General features: G+C 36.1%; 1 protein-coding gene across 8 annotated transcripts in view; it reads right to left on the bottom strand.

The window, feature by feature from the left end:
• Positions 1–19,245, bottom strand: part of LOC306877896 (pleckstrin homology domain-containing family A member 7-like) — a 106,752-nt gene that overhangs the window by 58,329 nt on the left and 29,178 nt on the right. For 4 of the 8 annotated variants that reach the window (XM_079429917.1, XM_079429915.1, XM_079429918.1 and 1 more), the window contains one exon: positions 1,298–1,381. In XM_079429917.1, coding sequence (XP_079286043.1) covers positions 1,298–1,381 — 84 coding nt within the window. Of the gene's footprint in view, positions 1–1,297; positions 1,382–4,665; positions 4,729–6,428; positions 6,705–19,245 lie in introns of those variants that run through there. The other 4 variants (XM_079429921.1, XM_079429919.1, XM_079429922.1 and 1 more) reach the window with 2 other exon arrangements.

Genomic DNA, 19,245 nt, shown 5'->3' with positions numbered 1-19,245 from the left:
CATTTTAATGGAATAGTAAAGAAAATGAACAATTCTTAATATTATAGTAGTTTAACTTTGATTTACTGTATATTTATGGTTGATCATGACTAATCATCCATAACAGCAAGACTCCAATTCCACTAAATGATTCAGGGTGCTTATTGATTCCATTAACATTCCCCTGGTTCTCTGTTTATTCTAAGTTGAACATGAAAGTATCAAAGAGTTGATTGATTCATTCAAACCAGTAATTAAGGCTGCATTTGAAATTGTATACTCTCTGAGTAGGTTCTTCTTTGGAATAAGTACTTCAGAACAGTTAAAAAGTTCTATATAGTATAAATGTAATCCTGACATTGTTATTGGCAGTAAAGCAATTCATTTGCAATATTGTCATTGGCATGTCATATGACATTCACAATCCTCTCTCGATGCCTCATGGGATAGTATTAGCACACTTCAGAATCTTGCCAGAAGCAGTAGGCCATCCAGGTACTTTTTATCTACTGTTTAAGTTGGACATACTACTCTTTTCCCATACTTTTTTACCTGCTATATAGTACAAAAGTATGCATATTGGAATGCAGCCTAAGTTTGAAACTAATTTGTGTGTTGTTGTTTTTTTGATCAACTGATTAAAAGAATCAATCCATTAGTTTGCAAATTGGTCTACATTAGTGTTGAGCGTTTGTTACCTTTGAGAAGAATGCAACAAAAACATGTTGTCTACTTACACTCGATCTTTCTCCCTCATCATGTTCAATTCAATCTGAAAACTAAAACATTTCTTTTTCCAAGGTGCTGTAAATTTTGCTGCAAAATATATTTAACTAATTTCTGTTAGTAGTTTTTAGCATAGGTAGTTTAAAATTATCTTCCCCAACACTGTGCCCACCTGTTTTGCAGTCAAAATAAAGTACAGATTACCAGATATCTTTATTTCAAATACTATTTAGTAGTGCAGCTTCAAGCAAGAAAACACCCACATCACCTTGCAATATGAAAATGCAATAACAGTAATGGCTATCATTACCATTACCTCTGTACATTTCCAGCTGATTTGCTGATTCCAGCACAGGCATATGATATCAGTGGCTCATGAATCATTATACATCTCATTACTCACGCATCTGTTAAAGATGTATCCAAAAATCCTGCAACTATTAATTTAATCCAAGGCCCTCGAGAATTTCTTAAACATGGCTAACCATACAAATAACCTACATTGATCTATTAACCACATGCCCTCAGAGAAAGCAGGAAGTGTGCATCCTAAAGTACATTTTGTGCAAATAAAAGGAAGAGAAGCACTCACTGGTCCTGTAAAATGAAGTCAGTGTTTTCTGAGGAGATATGTCCCGTCACAGGATGCCTGAACGTCGCTGTCCTCAGGTTGTGGCTGCATCGAAGAAGAAAGGGAAGGAAATGGGGAAAAACAAGAGAAGAAAAACAAAATGAGCAATCCAATATTAATCATGTTTACTTTGGCACTTCCTCTCCCTGGCTGTGGGTACACTCACATACATACAAGTTTGAGGAATTCTGATGACTTTCCCGCAGGAGCGCAAAATGTGTGGCAGTGCTGAAGCCTAGCCAAGCCCACTCATATTATTTAACACAAAGTGTGGGGCTAAGCACAACCCGCTGCAGAAACTTTATTGATTTCAATTACACAGGGCCATTCACCGTTTTAACTAGAGCATTAAAACATCTCACTGTCATCATGTGTAATAAGACAGAGACAGGGGGCTTCTAAGGGTGAGAGGACTGTGAAATAACACACATAATACGCCTGCTGTCATCGATTCAGTTATTCATTCTGTCTTCACACTGTATGTTTGATTGAAAGGGAGCGAGTGGTGGTAATTTGATGAGTAAGGAGGATCCCCACGTGAGTAAATGTGGTCCTATATGAGGGGAAAAGGCTCCACCACAAGTCACTTATCTGCCTATCATCATTTCCATTATGTTTAAAAAACTATATCAAGTCACTTTGCTTCAGCGACTCTCTGTGGACTCAAGGCTGATAGATACAGTTAAAAGAGCAGGCATAGTCATGCTTCAGGTTCACTGTATAGCAAAGCGAAGATGTCCTTCACAGTAGACAGAGGTTAGAACAGATGTAAGAACTAAAACTACACTAGTAAAAAGGTAATATATTTAAAATACATTTGTTTCATACTAGGTATACAGTTAAAATCTATTAACATGTTTACTGACATATCGCTTGAGACTTACTGATATAAAAATTATAATTAAACTTTTTTTGGAGTACTACTTGTGCCCAATACATACTTCTTAATATTAAGCCTAAGATGTGCTTTAATGTCACTACTGATGAGGATTGTATGATTTTTGAATCATATCGATCTTTAAATGCAAGATATTTAAAAGTTTACTTAATAGTTCCACTTTTGCACAATCAAATATACTTCGGAAATATCTTTAGTTTGACTTCAGCACTACAATTAAAGTGCATTAAGTACAAAATTAGTTGTTCCAATTTAGCAGACTTGAAGTATTTTTTACTATGTATTTTATTATGTACATAAATATGTAAACATATCTGTAGTATACTTAGTATTAAATAAATGTACTTCAAATACATTTTAGTATATTTATTTTGCACTAGGGTAAGGAAACAAGGCTGAAATAAAACTTAAACTTGCCTCAGCAACTAACTGAAAAAAAGCTAAGTGCACGGAAAGAAATGACCAATGAAAATGTGCTAATTGTGTAATTGGTATGCAAATGCATATAATATATATATATATATATACACACACACACACATATATATATATATGGAATATATATGGAATGAATAAATAAATACATTATTCATTTATTGTAAGTGTACAAGTACAAGTGTTTATTGACAGTGCACAAGGTGGCCTTCAGTCCAGGGCAGCAACAGCACTCAACATTCTGATCTGGAGATGATTAAAGGGTACACATACAAAGCAAGCAACACTGCAACAATCTTAGCACTTAGTTGATTGTGAGACTAAAGATGACAGGAAATGAAATGAGCTGAACTCTAACCTTTGCTGCCTGCATGAGCAGCATGGCTCAGAACACTTAAACTGCTACACAAAACATTAACAGCAAATGATCTTTATCACAAGAGATATATGTCAACATACCCCAAAAACAGCCTCAAATACAAGCCTTCCTTCCATGGTGGCATGCGCCTTTCACAGTACACTGTCAAATTTAACAGGGTGTGGAAAACACTTTTCTGCCTCTGTGAAACCTGTCATCATACACCCCCAGCGAGTGACACAACATTGTCAAGTTCATTCTTTAGTGAACAATCATAACGCAGGAATCTGAGGTACAGAGGTCCTCATAAGATAGTTCAGCTGAATGCAAACATATGTCTCCAAACACTACAACAAGCTTTAATCTCTAATTGAACATTTAGTGCATCAGCAAACTCTGCTGCATAAAAGCTTTTCAGTGGCTGCATGAAAGAACACTTGACATGAATGTACTACAAAGCCTTCACTACAACAGTGGTTTTATGCAGCCTGATCCAGTTCCTGAATAAACACTATCCTGAAGTCAATTCTGCTAACTCATCTGTGAAATTAATGTATGTAATGATCAATATCATCATAACAAAACCAAATAAAAATTTAAATGCAAAGAAAATGTGCAATGGAATTTGTTAAAAACTTTGTCACACTGTCAAACAAAAAAAATTGTGAAAAAACGTAGAATAAATATTATAATTAATGTTTGCTAAAGCACTGGAACCAGCAGAAGTGCTCCTGAAATGCTGCATCCTTGGATTTGCAGTGAGCATGGTCAGTCCATCATTGTAATGCACATTAAAAGACCCTCCTCTGAAAGGTTCTTCATCACTACAGGGCTCTCAGCCCTTTCTTAGGCAGCCTGTCTGCAACCAGGCCTCTCTTTTTTTTTTAAGTATGCCATCCACATCTGAAAGCCGCAGACCTGCCATCAGACTCCATTGAATTACTTTCACCATTTTTTCAAACTTCATGTCCCTATAGAGTCGATATGAGTTAGGTACATATAAGAAACTGAATAATGCATTCTAATGGATTATAATAGCTAGATTTGATTTCACAAAGTGACTTTAAGCCACAATCATTGTAAACAGATGGAATGCATGACTAAAATAACAACAGAATAGCATATATATATATATATGAAAGCTTATTTCCATCACAGAATAAAAAATAAAAAAGGTATTTGCAACTTTTTATCTCACAGTTCAAACTTATGTCTTCAGAGTTGCAAGACAAACTCAGAATAGCCAGATACAAATGTCCAATTGCAAGAAAAAAAGTCAGATTTGTGACAAGCTTGTTTTCACCAAGGAATAAAGTTTAGGCCTATGTCTCACAGCTCAGACATTTATTCTCAGAACTGCAAGGAGAAACATCTGAAGAGATCTGTGAGATAGAAACTCAGAATTCCCAGAGAAATTTGCAATTAACTTTTTTTTTTTCATGGCAAAAATAAGCTTCAACACTGTATAAAAACTCTTCACGTCATAACACAACTGTGGTAATAATATTTTTAGACCACCAAACACAACAAAACTTAAGTGCTGATTATCTGAGAAGCAGCTCTCTAGGTCAAAAACTACAGTAAAACAAACCAGAAGAGAAACCTGTACAAAATGATGATGCACGCAAGGTACTGTACCTCGTTCAGTCGTCATCAGCCTGGCAGGCACAGACTGGGGCACCTTCCTGCAATGGGCTACAAAAACACAAGTACAGTTCCTCTTTCCCTAGCTTTGTTCCAAAAGCATCATGCCATGCACTTTGCTAAACTACATCGGCCCTATACAACAGTTTTGCTATTTTCCACTGTTAATTAGTAATCTGCATTCTGTAGCTCTTTTGTTCTCATCATATTACTTCCGAACTACTTGCTACGGAATTCCCTGCATTACCATTGGAGGATAAACAGAATGGCAAACAGTTGTGCTGTTTGTTTAGCCGTGATGCAGGCAGCATATGACATTATGAATGATGATTATGAATTAACTCTTGTTCCTGTTGGACTGCTGCTTTGTCTTAATTCTAGAGACAAGAAAAATGGCAATGCATATGATTAATAGGACAAACTAGAGGTGTGTCAACCCCTTATATATTATCAACAGCTTGTAACATCATTAAAAAAATCTAATAAAACATTAAAAGTTAAACAAAATTGATGGAGAGATGGACAACCACAAGAAACCACAAGAATGCTGACATTCAAGTGGAACAAGTTGTGTAGTGGTGCAGTCTGGCCTGTTGATATTCATCAGATTAAAGTCCACATAGAGAAGTATTACCTCACCTCTCCACTCCCCTAGTACTATGACAGCTCTTACCCGTGGGATGAACATATCATTTGGCTTCTCCCAAGAGCCGAACAGGCAATTGTGAAACCAAAAGCCATGTTTATATAGAGCAAAAACACCACATTATTTAACAAAACTGCTGATAACAGTACAGCTACACAAGGCATACCCAGATTTCTCCTCACACATAATGCAGTACTTTCAAGTCATAATGCAGAAAAAAAAACTCCACTAGTACTGCACTGCATCAACAACAACTTTATGGGGCCTGTCAATGTTTAAGGTCTGCATCTAAAAATAATTTTAGAGGAAGACTTCAAAAAGGAAGAATTTTCTCTTAAATCAATGTTTTTTATTCTTCAGATAATTCAAAATTCACTGAAAGGTACTTTGGGGAACCCAAAATGATTCTTGGAACCACTGCAAAAACATTATTTTTTAAAAGTGTGTATTTATATGGTGTTTTTTTCTAATGGTCACTTTTAATGGCCAAGACCCTTACATGAAAACACTATAAAATGTAACTGGCATTTTCAATGCCAAATCAAGATAGTATCATCACAAAGCAAAGGGTTTGTAACTAATCAAATGTGGTTTCCCTGACTGATTAACCCAATTTCAATTCCCACCCAACACAGTAACACTTAAAATAGCAAGAGCAAAAATAACAGCACTTAAAATCCAGAAATATTCTTGAACCACAGTTTTTAACTTCAGATTTTAAGTTCACAATATCATTGGCATAGTCTATTTTCTCAGCTGTAAAATTACTTTTCTAAGCAGGCTACTAAACAGTTACTACATTTAAAAAAAAAAAAAACGATTTCTATTTTGTCACTGCAGAAATTTAGAATCCAACAGTCAGCTAGCAGGCTGTACTGAATTTCACAACGACCAAACTCTGGGGTAATTCTGTATCAGATGTACCAAACTAACACCTCTCTTAGTAGAGCTTAAATGGCTAATCTAGGTACTTCATCACTTCAGGTGTACAATATTAGGGAAACAGAGAACAGTCACTTTTACACTAAACACAAAGTTTTAGATGTTCTTATTCAATGTCATTTTCCACTCTTTATTTTTTTGCAGAGCATTCTACCTAAAGTTGTCTCACCTGCAAGAGTGCAGTATTATCTACTTCTTCCTGGGCACATTCCGGGTTTGTTCTCTGAAACGGTGGCAGGATGAGAGAATAGCTCTGATGGGAAAGTTGATATCCTGCTGAAGTGAAGCAGCCAAAGCGCTCCAATCTCCACGAGTTCTCCTGAGAACAGCCTGCCAGGAGTTTCACTCACCGCAAAGTATTTGACGGCCGTTCAGAGATCAGACTCTTTCATGACCAGAACCGAGCTGAGCTACACAGCTTATCAGATCTAGCCCTCTTCTCTCTAACTTTCCCTCCCTCTCTCTCTCTCTCTAACTCCCACCCTCCCTGTCTCTTGCCAAACTACAGCCCATTAATGAGGACGTCAGTGGGCAGAAAACTAAATTGGGAGGAGGTGTTTCTGTCCCAAAATAAATATTTCCCTGAGCTTCATAACCCAAACCAACCCGGTTCTATCACACTAGCCTGTCGCCCTCCCAGAAAGCAACTCGTTTCTATTGTATTGCCATTTTCTTTGGCAAAAGCACAGAGCTGATCGTTTTATTGTTTTGAGAGTTTCCTGTGATGTTTTGACAATGTCACTATTTTTACTGTAAATTTTACCATATTCGACAGCCTGCAGAGCAATGTGTTTCCCCTCTGTTAACCAAAACCTTGTGAGTCAAGGCTCACACCACTGCACCTGCGCCAGACTCTCTCCAACAGCATGTTAGCCACATTTCAACCTACTGCCCAGACTGTGGGCTGTAAATACTAGTAGGTTAGCTCACGGGAGATAAAACATGAGGTATGCAGTCCAGGAAAGCAGGTGTTATTTGCACAGCTCGAAAGCAAATATTGAATCAGATACGCAAAAAAAAAAAACTTCAGCTAAATGGAACAATGGCCTTTACAGACTTATTTCAATTACCTTTGCACATTTAAAATAGTTTTAAAATGCATTTTTGGATGTGAAACTATGAGTTTGCTTTGATTAATATGTATATTTGTGTGTAGTACTATAGGATTTGATAAAAAAAAAAAGCTTTGAATAAAATAAAGCCTAAGTCAGCAGCAAAATAAACATTACGGAACTTTATACAAAACGCATCACATTAGGCATGAATTTCATTAAGTCAAGTCAAGTCACCTTTATTTATATAGCGCTTTTTACAATGCAAATTGTGTCAAAGCACTACACAATATCAAAAAAGGAAAATAATGTGTCAATAAGTTTAAATAGTGTCTTTGCAATCAGGTCGACGATACCGCTGGAAATGAAGCGTCCCCAACTAAGCAAGCCAGAGGCGACAGCGGCAAGGAACCAAAACTCCATCGGTGACAGAATGGAGAAAAAACCTTGGGAGAAACCAGGCTCAGTCGGGGGGCCAATTCTCCCCTGGCCAAACAAACCAGCAGTTCAGTTCCAAACTGCAGCAAGTCAGATTGAATGGGCTCAGCTGGTTCCAGTGGTCTTTTCCGATGGCTGTCTAAGTGGCGGGGTCCTCAATGGGGATCTTAAGAAATATACTCTACACTATAACAATCTATAGTTTTATGAACATTATATATCTTAGTCAAGAGGAGAGACTGAGGAAGAAAAAATCAATTGTAAGAGGAAAGCACTGTGGGATTTGGTTACTCAGCCTTGTAGTGAATTACTATAACTGTGCCATTTTTCAGAAGAGAAATTGTCCAATTTTAATTCATTTTGCCAGGCCGGTTTCACTGGATGATTTTAAAGGTTTTATATAGTGTATTCAAAAAGCCATTTTATAGAGCTCTAGATCCTATTTTTCACAAGTAGTTTTTCCCAATATATTTTTAAGGCTATGGAGGAGTCACATATTAATAAATTAATATATAATTAATATATTCTTTCAATTAAATAAAAAAAATATATAAACCCAATTTTTTTTTTTTTAAATATTCACTCTAAATTAACATGTAATTAAATCTTTAAAATATATTATACAGTATTTTAAATATATATTTTGTTATAATAATGTTAACAATAATAATAATGTATTTATTTAAAGTATTTATTTAACGATATATAAAATTATTACAATTACAGGAGCATTACAATTAGGGGTGTAACGGTATACAAACATGATGGTTCAGTACGTACCTCGGTTTTGACGTCACGGTTTGGTATGGTTTCGGTACAGCAGGAGGAAAAAAGCTGCCATTAGAACTGAGGATTCTATACAGCAATCTGTCATGCCACATCAAAGAACGCCAAAACGGCATGTAGGTATTGTCTGAATTTCCAGAAAAAAAAACATTATGATGTGTTACCCCTACTTACAATGGATCTATCAATGCCAAGGTCATGAGTTTGCTTGAATGTAATATACAGTAAGTCAATTAGGATAAAACCATCTGCCCAATGCATGAATGTAAATGTAAAACATATTATATTAACTACTCAACATTTTTGAGCATATTTGTGTCTAACCAGCAACAGTGACCTGTTGGTGGCATAAAGCACCTCTCTGAACACAATGACTATCTTTTCAATAACAGCCCCTAATCTGCTGCTGAGTGACATCATGATTGCAATAAAGCTCTTTCTGATCCCAGACCTAGTAATGTCATGATTGCCTACGGAGAGGTGCGAGGAACGAGGAGACGAGGAGTAAACTCAAACAGCAGTCCTTTAATCAATATCCAAGGGGTAACACAGGGCAGGCAGGAACACGCATGCAGCACAACATAGACTTTCAATCCCGCATAAAGACAGACTGCACAGACTGGAACTTAAATTCAAGGGGTAACGAGGGATAATCAACAAACAGGTGAATCAAATGACTAATCACACATGGGGAAACTGGCTCACAGGGAGCACGTGGGGAGAAAAACATACACAGACAGTCCATAAAAAATGCTTCAGGGTGCTGTCACTGTGGGGCAAAAGAAAACAATCCTTCCATTCTGACTACCTCAGGCTTCCATGATACAAAGGACAGTTTTCCAATATAAGGACACTTGGCATATAAAAGACCTCACAGGCCCAAACAAGTCTTGGTACAGGGGATTCAGGGCCCACCCTATTCATTACACAGCACATTTCAAAGGATAGCCCCCAATACTGAAGAGCACCCCGGCAGAAAGCTAATTAGAGTGGAGTGAAAAGACAAGAGTCCTGGAACAACGAATGGGAGATTTAGTTGGCCACAAACACAAATACTGTTGTTCACCCCGCCTGGTTGCTCACAGGCTCATCTGCAGTACCCAGTCCACTGTGCAGCATGACGGACTGAAGATGATGTACTAAACGACAAGCAGTGAGCGTAATGAGACATTTAAAGGGGAAGAAATGCTAAGACATAATTACCGAAATGATTAGGTCGATTTCCTATGCAAGCGAACAGTAAAAGTCAGTACAACTACCCCATCACAATTTATGAAATATCAAACATCTAATTACACATAAAATAAACCCACATGTTTTTGATGTAGCCCATTTAATTTCAGATGAAACCGATTAAAATGAAAATCCGATCCGGCGTTTTGCTCGCTAACAGAGCATTACCATGACAACATTTGCTCAGATGAACTCCTTCAGATTTCAAAGCCCTCGGAAAAGCTCCTTCCAGAGCACCTGGAGAGGAAACTATGGAAAAGTCTTCAAAGTTTGAGAACAACTAACAAAACGAAAGTTGAAAAAGTTCAAACCCTTGGCCTTGAAACAGTCCTCGTTTATGAGGTAGAGCTTCCTATGGTCAGCACTTCTAGTGGGTCTTTTAATAGCCTAATATTAACAAGCCCATCAAATACCTTGTCATTAGTCGGCAAAAAAGTCTTAGTTAAATAACTACTGATCAACAAAGCGCTATTGTCCATATACCGAGATCTTCACGATGGCCTGAGGGAAAAGATGCGCCTGTAGGAATACAGCAGCATCAGCACTTCCATCACTTCACTGGCACAAAATTAGCCCGCTGATAAATATTTATAAAGAACTATTTCACAGCAATTTAACACAGAAATAGCTGTTATATAGCCACCCAGACAGTCACAGTGAAATGAATTTCAAAGGCACTTAGAGGATCAATAGCGACAGCAATTTGTGTTCAATGCGGAAAAAAACTTTGAAGTTACCCGGAACAAAAAAAAAGATTGGGGGATCGATAGTGAGTTCTGCAAAATCAGGGGAAACTATTAGTGAAACGCCCAAACCTGCTTCATCTAAATCAGGAACGGTGACCTGTGCCGGGTTCATTAAGAAACTGTGGCGACCCCAACGACAGCCTACAACACGCCTCCTGAGTTCATCTCAGCTTGGCACAGCCTCTCAAACTGCCAGGAAATTTTAGCTCCACTTTTGAAACATTGATTCACATCAGCTAACAGCTCACGTCTCATAGCAGAGGCATAACATTAACAAAAACATCATGTAGCCTTTATGGCTTTGTTAACACATATGGCGAGATGGGACTTAATGACAGGAGAGACGGAATGAGATGGACATGAGTGGCTTTCATAAGTAATTCTGAGTCAAACAAATGTCAGGCAGGCAGAATAAACAAATAGTCACAAACCATAAAGTTTTCACATCAACCACCCGACAGATGCCATGTCTAGGTTTAGTACCTCAGCATCTGCAGTAATAGCTGCAGGATAGGAGTGACATGCCCTGAGACTGCAGCAGAGCAGCAGCACATATGAATATCTTCATCTTATTTCAGTAAAGTCAACATTCTAAGTAGAGAAAAACATCTTACAATAATCAAATAACAGCTGAAATGTCATTATAGTGGTGACTTTTCAAATTAATAAGATATTCCAAGCACTGCAGTAACAAATTTGGCGGAACGCAAGATGCATGTTTGTGATACTGTGTTTATGTTCCTTCCTTTGGGACTGCAATTAATCATGGTTAATAACAACGTACACTATTTTCTGCCTTATTTTCCTTTCCATGGCTTGTTACTTATTGCATGATAGTGGATACTTAACTATTACTATTTACTATAGCTATTATTACTATTACTATTTTAAATATAAATATTTTGTAACAATACACTTTTTGTTCATTTTTTGGTGAATAAGCGTTGAAAAAAAATTTAAAAAAATAATAAAACTTACTGACTTTAAGTTTTGAATGGTAGTTCACACACATAGATACAGGGCTCTATTAAATCCATTTTATTTTTCCCAAATTCCATTTTATTTCCACTTTTTTCCCCATTTTAATTTTTATAGACTCTTTTCATAGTTAAATTAAATTTGATCAATCAAAAAGCATGTCTAATTAATTAAAATCATGACACTTACAAAATTTAACAGCAACTCATTAAAAGGGAAATGAACAAAAATTACATACTTAAGGCCCATGAAATACTTTATATTTATATAAAATAAATTTATATAGAAATAATTTTTTTTCTCACATTTAGTTTTATTTTTCTCAAATTCTGTGTTTTCCATTAATTTTCTGGATTCCATTTTAATAGTTTCATTAAAATAAATGTATTATTAAAATAAATTAATAATCAAAAGCACCTCTAAATAATTGATTTTATTTTTATTTTTTTTCCAGAAAAGTGTATTTATATTTTTTACTGGTAAATAAGTTTTCTGGTAAAGTTAAAAATAAAGTTTTAATAATAATTGATTACATTAAGTAATATATTTCTGTCACAGTTTCTTTAAGTTAAGCCAAACTTTTATTTTGACGGGTTGTTGTGAAGACCTTCAAGTTTCTGTTTATATGACGTGACGATTTTCTCAAAAGAAATGGTAAAATGCTCATGAAGTGACTCTCAGAGCAGTTCTAGAGATTAGGTTCATGTGTTCATGTACTCATATGTGAGAAGGCAGAGGCTGAAAACACCACGAGCATTGCACGCACTTCAGTATGTGTGTAGTAAACTAAACCGCGCGTCTGCACCATTCATTCACACAGAGATGCACAGAACAAGCAGGATTTACATTTAAATAGTATTTTTGTGGTTTAATATTCACAGACACTAGTCCATATCTCGTTTTAATTTAAGTGTACTGACCTTTCAAAAATTTTGCAAATTCCCTGACATTCTATATTATACAGTAAATTAATTTTTATGACTGGATTCTGTTCAAGTTTTCCACATTGCATAAATCATATGGCCCTACACAGCACAAAGGTGTTAACACAAGGGTAATATTCTTCACAACTGCATTCTCTGGGCTACAATAAGATGCTCAATCTTGATTGAGTGCTGTTTGTAAGTTTAGAATTGAGTGATTGTGGCGTTCAGTGTTCTGACGCAGCTAACCAGTAATGACAGAGCGATTGGGCTTCACATTTGTCGCAGTAATAAGGAAGAATGCGGTCTGTAGTCTTAGACAGCCCCAGGCACCACATCACCACTGCCATCCAAAATGAGGCTGTCATAGAGCGAAATTAGAAATGCTGATACTGATTATAATGCTGCAGATTAAATTCACAGGTGCTTTTAAAAATAGGGGAAAAAATATCAGATTCTATTAAAACACAAACACTCAGGCTCAATTTTCTTTGTAAATAGGACTGTTCCTACTTAAGGATTTAAGCCCCTGTGTGTTTTGTACTAGCCTGAGAGCACAAACTATAATTCCTTCTTCCTCTGAAAGCCAGGTAATCAACAGAAGCAAGATTCATGGCTCAGCATCAGGAATGCACACAAGAATGCAATAAGGCACAAACAAAAATTAAAAAGGAGGCACTTTTACCACTCGAAACACCTGGAAATCCTGATCTATTGGTTTGGGATAAAATATCCCCCCAAAAAAAACACACACACTGGATGAAGTCATCATAAAGACAAGCAGCCAATTTATACACACTGCATTACACCAAGTCCTTTTATAATTGGACTAAACTGACTCTAATGAAAAAGAAATAAACCCAGAACAAATATGCACTAAGCAGGACTGACTATCCTCATCATTTACATTATTACAGTTGTCAGATGTGGGTTTCATGTTATCAAATAGATATGTAAAACACTGACTCTGTCATCAGAGCATGTGACTGCATCAGTATTCTTGGGATCAGTGACATTCGGAGTGACCTGCCTGTGACCTGAGAAAAGTTTAACCTGAGATTAAATCTGAGATGCAATACCTTCGTTCTGACTGTCGGAGTGAAAATGAGATGAAGATATGAGACAATACATTGTCAGCAGAGTGCTGGAGAGGAAAATATTGCTGTGGCAGTTGTTCTTTGAGCATAAACATGCTCCTGTGGCCTCCACACAGTCAACATCAGAGCAACCCTGAGAATATCTGCAGCAAGGACACAGTCTCAACCTCTGCAGGAGCGCAGAGTCATTCAGGAAATACACATTCCTCTCAGGCCACGCTCTTCCTACTAATAAGAGCAGTCAACTGCCCATCATAGAGGGCATACAGAGAATGCTAATAGTGTACTTTAAACTCACCCTCCAACTGAAAACTCATCACAGATGTCTTTTGTACAATATTTTGGAGGTCATAAAACTGAAATATGCATTGTTCAAAAGACTGGGGCCAGTAAGAAAGAAATGAATATTTTTATTCAGAAAGAAAGCATTAAAATTTCTAATCAAATTCGAATCAAATAAATGCAGCCTTGTTGAGAATAACATTTTTAAACCAACTCTGCAGGTGACAGTGATATTAAAAACTATTGCAGAGTCTAACTCTAGGGCAAATTGAATCTAAAGAAAAGTAACCCAAGGACAAAATCAAAGAGCAGCACAGGAAGAATATATTCCCCCTGTTATTTCTCAGGTCAGATGAAGGCACTAAATTATCCGTGTTTCTGTAACTTCAGACATCTTGTAATCTCAAGCGCTTTGCTTCTGACAAGTCCTCTGTGCAGTTTTCATCTCATCTCTTTAGATTAGAAATGTAAGGTCCTGTGCTATTTTTGGGATGCTCTGCAGTTGAGGTTTCGACAGGCGATGGCTTCAGTTCAGCCAAACACTTAACTGCATTTATCACTGATGGTTCTTTTCCAAATGTAAGCAGACTTGTCACAACGTTAGGCTTCACATTGCAATAAAACAGATTTACAGCAGCCCGAATACAGCATTGGCATCAGAGCCAGTTCAACCATGTTATTTGCCAAAAACAGTATCTATGGTAACACCAGTGATGGGGTGTTTACTAAAATGTTTTAATTCAGATCAGCTAAAAAATGACCATTTAGACAGTGACCTATATTTGGCTGTTAAAACAAGTTACTCCTTCCTATTAGCTAAGTTAATGCGCCATTAGATTTTCTAGTAGTAGCAACGATGCCTTAAACAACCAATTACCATGGGGAAGAAGGGGAAAAAAAAAAAATGTAAATCTGGTTTTCCTCAGTCTAGGGACAACTGTGCTGCATTTAACAACAGGACCTTGTTGTTGTTGTTGTTTACTATTGCACACTGCAGTCTAGTAAACACTGATGTTGTTAGATTGAATCCCAAATGTGGAAGCAAGAACATTTTTAAATGCAAATATTCCAGCCTCAAAGAACAAGCAATGACTCACACTTAGCTGCACATCGTTCTATCTCTAGATGCCATACTGTGCTGTACCTGTGCAGCAGTTTTCTGGCAAAATGCTGTCTTCTGTTTATTCTGAAAAAAAAGAGCTTTGTGTGACTGGCCAAAAGAAAGTGTGCTTTACATCATTTTTTTTATCATTTTTTCTATCATAGTAGGAATAGAACAGAAGGAATAGAATAGAAGGAATTTCAATTGATCTCAGCTGGTGATACTTCATATTCCCTATCTCTAAATCTTACTCACACAAACTCTTCTACATTTTCTTTAAAACACAATTCTGTATGTTTACAAACCTTTTTCCAAACAGTTGGTGGATCCATTCTGAAGCACAAACACACGTATACAAACATAAACCACATGTTCACATCTGGATTACTGTATATGTTTCATATCTGGATTAAATCTAAATCTTGGGGGTGGGGGGTTATGAACATAATCCCTACAGAAATCATAAGTCATTCCATCTTTCTGAATCTTAACTAAGTCTTGAAAAATGTGTTATATTATTAATACTAAAAATGGTCCTTCAGCAATATCCACTACACAAAAAAGGCCAACACAATCCATAATGTATAAGGAGATGGAGCTCCATGCTCTCTGCACTGAACAATAAATAATCACTGAGCTCAAATGGAACTAGCACTAACAAGTCAGTTAAAAAAATCAATACATTGCCAACTCACACTAAAGTCACAGAAGCCACAGGACTCTCGTGGTATTACAGGCTAATGTCTGTAGTCACTAAAACTTTCTAAATAGTCTGATTTTGGACTTTCAGCATTTGGAAACAGGAGCTCACCTACATTCACTGCATCTACATGAACTAAAGAGCTGCAGTCTGGCATCTCCTGCTGTGCAGGACCAGAGGTGAGCTGTAGAACAGACGCAGACTCTATTTATCGGGCCCTTAAGGACATAGACACAGACAGAAAGAAAGCTGTCTGATGTCAGACACAGTATTCATTTCAGTGAGTCTGCCAGAGGTTTCTCTGTCTTCTACAACTCCTCACATAAATGCAAAAGAAAAGAGAAAGACCCCAACCATGGAGATAGGTCCTTTATCTTAATTATGAAGATGAAATATGTATTGCTGTGCCATTCAACAATCAGAATTGCAAAACAATGACCATTTTCAAATGGTATCCTTAAATCCCTGTCTGCCATTGCTCACACAAACTCATGCCATTTCAGCAAACATTACAGAATGTAGAAACACTGATAGCAGAATCACAGTTTTTACATTTTAGGAAAACATATTTTAATACTGAAATAAAATACAACATTTGTTTGCATTTTTACAACTCCCAATAAGGGCTGAACAATTTATTGAAATATAATCAAAATTGTGATATGGCTTTGTGCGATTATCAAATAACAGTTGTAATGTTTTAAACTGAAGAAATTAAGACATGTATTAGTCAAATATCAGTATAGCAATTTATCAGTTGTATTTATCAGAAATAAAAATGCCTTTTAACTCACAATCACAGTTTTTATTAGCCATTTTTTTATTTTTCCCCAGTGTAGCCCTTCTTTCATTGTGTATAAAACTGAGTTTTCCCTTTATACATGAACTGGCAACTCTGGTAATAAGATTCGTTTCACTTCACACTAAACTCTACCTAGTATATGATGCATAGCCAATGTAGCTATGAAACAGTCATGCAAGATTACTGAAGAACAATGACCATGCCAAGACATGTGTTAATACCATAATAGGTATTGTGGTATTTCTAGTGTGTTTTAGGTAAAGATTTGAATAATCAGTTATTTTTCCATCAAAAGTGTAGAAAAGAAAGATCTAGATTAAGAGAAACATAAAAAAGGTGAAAGCAGTCCTAAGGGGCTATAAAAAAAACATTCACAATCAGCTGTTGGCCTTCGTCCTTCTGTCACCTCCAAATCAATACTGTCACACAGACACAACACACTGAGCGCCGTACACACCAATCCAGTTATAAAACTGCCAGTCTGGTTTTAAAGCATATAGACATGTATTAGCCTTGTGAACACTCTACCAGTACACACAATCAGCTCTGACTAAAAACAGCACCAATCAAATAAGGACAGGGACACTGCAGAAAGGTCAGTAAGTGGAATGTTTGGGCTGAATGAGGTCTGATGGCTACAATGTAATAGTTTAGAACAAGGAAATACCAGGCACATAAAAACCAAACACACAACAGTCAGAACGGGGGGAGGAAATGGTCATTTTGGAATTATCAGCCATATGCCCAATAAATCTTTTTTTCCCTGCTTGATTCTAACTGTATATCCATCTTTTTTTTTTTTTACTGTACTCTCTCTTGGAGTTAAATCTCCAGGATGAGTTGTGATCCGCTAATAAAAGGAGAGCATCCACACGGATCAGTGACACCTCCTTAAGTCTCTCCCTATTCTCAGCTTAGACTGCAGTGGGGAAGACATGCTTTCCTTCCCAGAAGAACCCTTCTGACATGCACCAGTAACTCAACCTGTGCTTCATTAGTTAAGAGAGCAAACAGAAGTCACGACTGAAATGCTGGTGAAGAAGATAACTACAGGGTAAGCCAGCGTGACATCAAGAGATTATTACTCTAACAAGTAAAGCTGTAAATGTAGGGACCTATGATTTCCGCGATGCAGTAAACGCGGACGGAATCGTGGAATCCAGTCATAAAAACGGAATTTACAGTTTAACGCCGAATGTCACGGAATTTGTCAAAGTTGGATGAATTAATCAAAAGTAGGTCATTACACTTAAATCAAATCGCGATATGGACTAGTATCTGTACATATTAAGCCGCAAAAGTCGATCTAAATATGAATCCTGCATGTTCTGCGCGTCTCTGTATGATTGGAGCAGACGTTTTGTTTACTTAACATGGCACTCGCGGTGATTTCCGCGCCTGCCGTCTCAATGAGGACATAAATACAAGAACAATATTTCCAAAACTGCTCTGAGAGTCACTTCACGAGCATTTTACCATTTCATTTGAGTAAAACTAGCATCATATATACACACAGAACTTTAAAGGTATTCACGGCAACCCGTCAAAATAAAAGTTTGGTTTCACTTAAAGACATTGTGCCAGAAATAGGCTATATTACTATTATTTAGTAGAATGTACGTAAAACAACCACTACTACTACTGTTGAAAAATAATACAACTTTATTTTTTAAGAAATAAATCACACTATTTTAAATTTTACCAGTAAATCCCCTTTATTTGGCAAAAAAATTTATGTTTAATTTTCATTCATTAAAATATAAATTAAATCAATGTTTTATGCCTTCATCTGATAACCAGTAAAATTTAAATACACAACTCAGAATTTCTGAGGGGGGAAAAAAAAACATTCATAAGGCTACTGTAAGAATAAATAAAAACTGTTTGTATGCATTGAAATAATTAGACATGTTAAATCACAGAATTTGGTAACAATAAAACAAAAATAAGACATCTCATACAGCCCTAAACATGATGTCATTTTTGTTACACTTTTAATAAATTATTATTATTGTTAAATTGTATAAGTTTCATGATTTTAATTAATTAGGCATGCTTTTTTATTAATCAAATTTAATTTGACCATTAAAAAGGAGTCCTGAAAAATTCAAAAGGAATCTAGAAAAATTAAAACGGAAAAAACTGAATTTAGAAAAAAATAAAACGGAATTTGGGAAAAAATAAAATGGATTTCATAGGGCCCTATAAATGTAAGTGGCCAATCTGACGAACAGACATGTGACAAATTCCTGAAACTGAAATAATTAGTAGATGACAAACAATACAGTGTGCAGAACGTATAAAAACATTAGCCTAATATTGTCAGATTTAGCAAAATAAAAGTGTCCATTTTAGTCTTTTTATACATAAATATTTCAAAAAGTACTATTACATTTAAATCATTATTCAATATTTAAATGTTAAACCTAAATGTCAATGGTAAATATAAATATTAATATAATTCTATGTTGAATATAAATCTTAAATACAAATCTAAATGTAAATTTTTACTATAAAGCTTGATTTTTTTAGTGACCCTATAGGCCTTCTTTGCCAGTGACATAAAACCAGTGCTACAGGCAGCAGAAATGTTGTTTTATGTAATGTGCACTATTTTACATTCAGCACCCCATAACACAGTGTCTGCTAATATAGTGGTGGGCTTTTAAATTAAGCCCAAAGCACATAAAGTCTAAAAAAGATAATAACACTTAATCACAATTTTCAAGCCGTTTACTGTGAATAATGTACTATGGAGTAAAGTAAAATAGTGCATGACACTGCATAAAGGCAAAACAACTGATGCATGTGTAGTCAAGACAGCAGACTAAAACCATATCAAAGTGG

Source organism: Barbus barbus (genome assembly GCF_936440315.1).
Source record: "Barbus barbus genome assembly, chromosome: 2".
Classification (NCBI taxonomy): Eukaryota; Metazoa; Chordata; class Actinopteri; order Cypriniformes; family Cyprinidae; genus Barbus; species Barbus barbus.
The sequence above is the reverse complement of the archived record's forward strand: the minus strand, read 5'-3'. Positions and strand labels throughout refer to the sequence as shown.